The following is a 7,264-nucleotide window of genomic DNA, read 5'->3' on the forward strand; positions in this document are numbered from 1 at the left end:
AAAAGTTACGCTGGAAATGAGAAGAGAGAAGCGAAAAAGGAAATTGGAGATCGAAAAGGAATTTGGGGTTTAAAATGAAATTGAGGACTGTGTTGTAAGTTTTAAAAGTTGGGGGACCTAAATGCAAGTGCCTGAAAAGTTCAGTGACCATATTGCAAACGTACTAACGGCAGTGTAACGGTCGGGGATCATATTGCAAACAGACTAAATGTTAGGGGACTATATTACAAGTTTTAAAAATTAAAAGACCTAAATAAAAACTTTAAAAAAATTCAGTAACCATTACTATACTTGACCCTTTTTTATTGCTAGGGTTAAATCGTGCAACATTTTTACAATTTATTTATTTTAATATTTAACGTACTCTCCCCTGTACGTTAACGCGTTTTACCAAGAACATTGTTTAGGCATCTTAATCAAAGCATAAAGGCTTTTCCTTTATTTTATCCTGGCAAGAAACAAATTAACGGCAATTAAAAAACAAAAATTATAGTAGTATTTGTTCAATTTCATAAAATTCATTTATTTTTAATAATATTTTAATATTTATTAATTTTTGTACTAAAATCTATATTTCAACATATAAAATAAACTAGAACTTAACAACTTATATCGGTATAAATTAATACCTACCGACTTAAAAACTTTTTATTTTCTACCAATTAATTCGTAACAATTTATTTAATATATAAATTACTTAAAAAATTAAACTTGTTATGGTACTATAAAATTATAAAATTCACCTTATTTGGTATAAAATCAATTGATATATATTAGGGCTATTATGGTATAAAGTTCACTACTTTCATTTAACCGTACAATAACACAATTGATCGATTATTTTAATATCATCCACAATCAACTCGTCAAGTGATTTTAATGATTAAAAAATATTTTTTAAATTATATAAGGAAAAAAATTAAATATATAATATTTTATAATCATTCTAAACTATTAAAAAATGATATCCACAACTCAAAATTTACTTTAATTATCAAAATCAAATTTTTTTCATTTTTATTCTTATTTTACATATATTAAACATTTGCCACCACAAATTTGATAAAGAAAAAATAAAATAATAAAAAAGAGGAGAAATATAATTTTCATAGTATAGTTCTTATAAAATAATAAAAATGGACATATATGTATTAACTTTAATAATGTATATGTTACAATATTTAAGTTGGAATATAAGTATATAACTTAATTTCATTTCATTTGATAATTATAAAATGATTTTAAAACTAATTAAAATTTCATTTTTTTGTAATTAGAAGCCTTGAAAATAATAAAAATATAATATAAATAATGTAATTTTCAAACAATAACGAGTCCTGCTTTTCTACCGAACTTTGTATACTTTTCCGTTTAGATTTTTTCCATTTCATTTTCCCTGGAAGATTAAAATATTAATCCCAAGATTTAATTGATATATAGTTTTTGATAGATGTTTCTAGAAAGCATAGAGAGACCGATTAATTCTGTCCATAAATCCGATATTTTTCGCTCTGTTTCTCACATTAGTATACAGTCTATAGTATTTGTGCTCTGGTTTTTGCTTCCCTGAAAAAAGTTGGTTCTTTTATTGATTTTCTGCTACTCAAAAGACCCAAAACCAACGAATCTTTTACCCAGAAATCATGGGTTTCTGTTGAAATTTAATAAAAGAAGAAGCTTGAAGTTAATTAGAAGAGATCCTTTCCCTTGGTTTCTTTAAAGCGTTGAAGGGTCGTGTTTTTTGGGCAAAAGAGAGAAGAAAACCTGTTTCTTCATTGTTGATCAAAGCATAGTAGGCTTGAGTTTTCTTTAAGTTTTAAAGGAAGAAAACATAATTTAACTTTTTTTAAAGGGTAATATACAGATAAACCGGTGACCGGAAAAGAGTTGAATTGTTCAACAATGTCAACCCCAGCAAGAGTTTGATCTTAATTCTATTCCTTTTCTGTTTCCTTAAATTTAGCTGTCCAAGCGTCAAAATTTAGAATTTCTCTCGAGTCTCAAATTCCCATCGTATAACCAAATCCGCGACAATCTCTCTCCTCCTCTCTCTCCCTTGTTCTACCCTTCGTTTTGTGTTTTTCTTTTCTTTTCTTTTTTTGAGGTTCCTCTGTTTTCAGGGTTGAGTTAGAGAGACAAAAAGAAACAAGAAAAAAAACAAGACAAACAAGCCAAGCTCTCTCTCTCCGGTCTCCTTTGGTCGGAAATCATGATTTTTGAAACAGGGTCGGCGCAATCTAACCTTGCCTGCTTCCTCCATTGCACCACTCCAACCGTCAAATCCCAATTCCTCCCCAAGGTCGCCCTTTCTCTTCTTCTTCTTGTTGTCGTCGTTTTTGGTTTCACGATTTTGATTGTTTATTATGTTTGTTTTTGCAGAGTGAAATAAGGAACCTTAATCGTTTATGGCACCCTTGGGAAAGAAAAAAGGTCGAATATTTCACATTGGGTGATCTTTGGAATTGTTACGATGAGTGGAGCGCGTATGGTGCCGGCGTTCCCATCGTCTTAAACAACGGCGAAACCTTAGTCCAATACTACGTTCCTTATCTCTCCGCCATTCAAATCTTCACCAGCGACTCTTCGGTCAACAGCTTCCGGTAAAAAAAAACTTCCTGTAGTTGAAGCTCTTTTTTTTAGTTTTAATCGTTACCAAATGTGAAAGAATCGTACCGAAATCTTTCACAGGGAGGAGTCCGAATCCGGTGATTGCGAGAGGGATTCGTTTAGTGATTCATTGAGTGATGAGAACGAGAGTGATAAATTATGGAGATGGGACGGATGCTCGTCGGAGGAAGGCGGCTCCGAGCACGACAGCCTTTGGCATGTGAATAATAGGTTGGGTTACCTTTACTTTCAGTATTTCGAGCGATCAACTCCTTATGGAAGAGTTCCACTCATGGATAAGGTACGTTTTTACCTGATTCCTTCCTTATTACCTGCCTTATCTAATTGAATTGATTAGACAAGACAAATTAGCTATGTATTTGTCAGAATATAGCATCTTATAAAGATGAAGTAAAACTTTTGACCTTTGAATAGGAAAAATCCTTTTCCTTCATCTTTTTTGCTTTCCAGATTCATATTTTCCTTTCTTTCAAGGATATTATCAATTTATATCTAATCCTTACATGAGCATAAATGCTTGCTTTTTTGTATGACGTTGTTTTTGAACATTTACTCTTGTCACAGGGAAGAATAAGTGATCCGTTATTGAGAACACGATCGCGACAATTTTGTCCGTTTATTTTCAGTTAACGGGATTCTATTGTTGATGTGTTATGGTACTTTTGTTTTTAACAGATTAATGGATTATCGAGAAGATACCCTGGTTTGATGTCACTGAGGAGCGTAGATCTTTCGCCGGCTAGTTGGATGGCTGTTTCCTGGTCCTTCTCTATCCCTTACTTTGTTCTAACAATTCATAACCTCGTCTCTGCATGATAGATGACATTAATATGATTCAACTTATGGAAGAGAGATTATATGGTTTCGGGTTATTGACCAAGGGTTATTGTTCGATGTGGATGATATTAGGTACCCGATTTATCACATTCCCATGGGAAGGACCATAAAAGACTTGTCGACGTGCTTCCTTACGTATCACACTCTATCATCTTCTTTCCAAGGTGCTCTTTCTGTCAATTTGCATGCCTAAAATCAATAACAGTGTCGAGCTAATTGCTTCCTAGATACGTATGTATGCTTGTTTTGCTGATACGTTAATTGCCGGTGCAGATATGGACCTGGAAGATGACATCGAGAGTCCCGAAAGGAAGCGAAAGGAAGGGGAAGGCGTCTCCCTTCCACCGTTCGGCTTGGCAACTTACAAGATGCAAGGAAACGTGTGGGTCTCGGGCAACTCCGGACGGGACCAACAAAGACTGGTGTCGCTCTTAAGCGTTGCGGATTCATGGCTGAAGCAACTTAGAGTGCAGCACCATGACTTCAACTTCTTCACCAGAATTCCACGTGGCTAGTCCTTTTAACTAGACTTGCAGTAGCTTTTCTCTTTGAGAACCCCATGAAAGTGAGACTGATCACTAATTACCAAAACAAAACAAAAAAAAGAAGAAAAAAAAAAGCTTTTATCGGTTTTAAGAATTTTTGGTTTTATGCTTATGGAGGATTGTAGTTGGCCAAAAACAATACCTTTAGACGGTTCACTCTAAGGCCAGCCAGCCAGCTACCGTAGGCAGAGAGGGGCATATGAGTTGAGTTTTGCCCTTGATTTCTGAAGATGTGTTTATTGTAAAGGAATGGGGGTTCGGCCTGATAGTGAACCAGAAAGTGGGGCTTTGGATTGTATGACAAGTGTGTTTTATTTGACCATAACTATAGAAACCGATCCACGTGGAAAATTGCTCCCACAGTTTTACCAATCCTCTCGTGCCCCCTCATCATTATTGTTTAGTTCATATAGCCTACGAGTCTGGTCCTATTTTATAACAAATTTGAAAGAAAAAAAAACCCATCACGAAAGCACTAAAATTTAACCCGCGAGTCCGAATTTTAAAAAAAATATATGTTCTCTATATATGCAATGGTCCAAAAAATTTAAGAAATTTATTATGAAGCGCTGTCACTTGGTGTCTAAGTAGGTAAACTTTGTAATTTGTGGAGTAAAGTGCATCTTTGTAATTTATTATAAACAGACAGTGGCCTTTTTCGGTATAAATATAATGTTTTAAGTAAAATTTTATTAAAAATATTAAAAAATAATAATAATACTTTTTATAATATTTTTTTAGTTGTATATTAAACTGTCGTACGATAAAATTATCCTGTTGGAACTTGATAATTAGTTCACACATAGCAAACTGATATCTTCGATTACTTTAATTCCGTATATATCACAAAGTAAACCAAAGTATTTATTTTATATAAAAAATTTCCAACAGTTAAATGTAAATTAATAAAAAAATTATTTTGAATCGTCATGTGTAGATATTATATTAATTTAAAAATTTTAAGATATTGATGAATTTAAGAGTGTAAGCCAGGCCATGGCTCAAATCGTAGGAGTGGGGCCCTACAACCTCTTCAGCTTTAGTTCAATGGTAGAATGAGGCCCTACAACTCCCTAGGCTCAAATCCTATTCTTCCTATTCTGCGTAGTAATGGAGTGAATTTAGGTCGGGATCTATGTTAGATCCAATTTTTATTTCGACTATACTATAATAATTACTTCTCACTATGAATAAATTCAATTTTTTTTTATCGAATTATGCCTTGTTATGTTACTTTTATTCATATATTGAGAATAAATTAAAGAAAATAAAATAAAGCTTTGATCGAATCATGGAGAGATTATTATCTTAGAAGTAAAATCGTATTGATTTGTATAATCCTCGAAGTGAGCATTGTCCTTTGATGTTAATACGATCTTTCAAAATTTTGTACACTCAAAATCTGAAGTGGAAATCGATGATACTACTCTCTTAAAACTTTAAAGGAAGTAGAAAACCTGAATAACATTTTATACAAAAGAGTAAAGAGAATGCTTCGATGGACATGTGGTAGGACTCTGTGGGACATGACACCAAACTCTGCTATTAGGATGTCCTTGGAGGTGGTGCCGGTATCCGAAAAGATGAGGGAGGGAAGATTACGGTGGTTTGGACATGTCCTTAGGCGACAACCGTCGGATGCGGTCAGGAGGGTAGAGTCGATTACAGTTGACGGTGCCAGAAGGAGAGGACGACCAAGGAGGAAGTGGGAAGACTGCTTGAGATATGATTTGAAGGATTTAGCCATTACCGAGGACATGACCTCTGATAGGAAAGTATGGAGACTTAAGACTAGGGTAGCCGAGTAGTACGGGTCACAAACATAGGGTGTAACATCTCTGTCTTCCTTTTAATGCCTTTGTAATAATTTCCAATGACTTTTACTTTATATGCGTTTCTGTCATTAGAATTTTTGAAGGCTTAGAACTAGGGTAGCGGAGTAGTGTTGCCTTAGTTTAGGTTTTAACCCATTTGACTTAATTCCTTCTTGTAGCTTGCTATCGTTGATTATTGTGTATCATTCTCTTCAGGTTTCATCTTTTAAAATTTAGTCGGGTCTTACGTTTTTATCTATATGCAGAGATTTTCACGCAGAGATTTATTTGCAAGGATTACTTCCCATTAAAGACGCGCATACGTGGACTGCATATAATGCATGTTTCAGCTATGTATTTATTCTATTTATTTATACATGCATTGCATTTTATCTTTCTTTTTAATTTTCTGACTGCTGGAGGTCTTACACGGAAGCTGCTTTCAAACCTGGCGTTTGGGGGCAGCCTACTACCTTACCTCCCCTTACCCCATTGCATATGGGAATAGGGTATTGTTGTTGTTGTTGTTGTAGTAAAGAGAATTGTATTTGGGATTGTTGACGAAAACGGGTAAAGAAAACAAAAGAACACGAGAATTTTACGAGGTTCGGCAATGTGCTTACGTCCTCGGTGCCTAGGCGGCGCTAGAAGTTTTTATTTAATGATATTTTAGGTCTAGGTTACATCTCTATTTATAATAGAAAACCCTGGTACATTTATGAGCCATACCTAACAAATCTCCACCTTGGCGAATATCCTGCTTCTTGAAAATTCAATGTGGGTTGGGTTACCTTGATTCTTTAATAACTCGAAACATTCAACAAGTCCAAGCAATGCTTGAACTTGTCTGTCGTAACTGGCTTAGTGAACATATCAGCGGCATTTTCATCAGTATGTACCTTCTGAAACAAAACCTCTCCAGATGCAACCAACTCTCTGATCTTGTGGAACCTTACATCAATATGTTTAGTTCTAGCACGATACACCTGATTCTTAGCCAAGTGAATAGCACTTTGATTATCACAAAGCAACTGAACTCCACCTTGTTGAACACCCAACTCCTTCACTAAACCAGTAAGCCATAAAGCTTCTTTTGCAGCTTCAGCCGCTGCCATGTACTCAGCTTCAGTTGTAGATAGAGCCACAATAGATTGAACAGTAGACTTCCAACAAATAGGCCCTCCACCAAGAGTAAAGACATACCCTGTCGTAGATCTTCTATTATCCAAGTCACCTGCATAGTCTGAATCCACATATCCTACAACCAAAGGATTATCCCGCTGACTCCCAAAAACAATTCCATGTCCCACAGTACCCTTTAAGTACCGAAAGATCCACTTGACTGCTTCCCAATGTTGCTTACCAGGTTTAGACATGTACTTACAAACTTGACTAACAACATGAGCTAAATCAGGACGAGTACATACCATCGCATACATC

The 7,264-nt window shown here is 34.9% G+C and overlaps 1 protein-coding gene across 1 annotated transcript; it reads left to right on the forward strand.

Moving 5' to 3' along the window:
* The first annotated feature begins 1,498 nt into the window (after nt 1–1,498).
* LOC120178155 lies at nt 1,499–4,101 on the forward strand. The gene is made up of 6 exons (XM_039184095.1): nt 1,499–2,299; nt 2,380–2,600; nt 2,689–2,908; nt 3,304–3,389; nt 3,538–3,629; nt 3,739–4,101. The coding sequence occupies exons 1-6, from the start codon at nt 2,210–2,212 to the stop codon at nt 3,978–3,980; spliced, it is 951 nt and encodes a 316-aa protein (XP_039040026.1). The 5' UTR covers nt 1,499–2,209; the 3' UTR covers nt 3,981–4,101.
* The last annotated feature ends 3,163 nt before the right edge of the window (nt 4,102–7,264 follow it).

This window comes from Hibiscus syriacus, unplaced genomic scaffold (genome assembly GCF_006381635.1).
Source record: "Hibiscus syriacus cultivar Baekdansim isolate YM2019G1 unplaced genomic scaffold, ASM638163v2 tig00112344_pilon, whole genome shotgun sequence".
NCBI classification, from domain to species: Eukaryota; Viridiplantae; Streptophyta; class Magnoliopsida; order Malvales; family Malvaceae; genus Hibiscus; species Hibiscus syriacus.

Excerpts from the sequence above, each read along its gene's own strand:
- LOC120178155 (XM_039184095.1), top strand. The coding sequence starts at position 2,210 with ATGATTTTTGAAACAGGGTCGGCGCAATCTAACCTTGCCTGCTTCCTC. Across the intron at positions 2,300-2,379 it reads AATCCCAATTCCTCCCCAAG|AGTGAAATAAGGAACCTTAA; the intron begins GTCGCCCTTTCT and ends TTGTTTTTGCAG. Across the intron at positions 3,630-3,738 it reads TCTATCATCTTCTTTCCAAG|ATATGGACCTGGAAGATGAC; the intron begins GTGCTCTTTCTG and ends TTGCCGGTGCAG.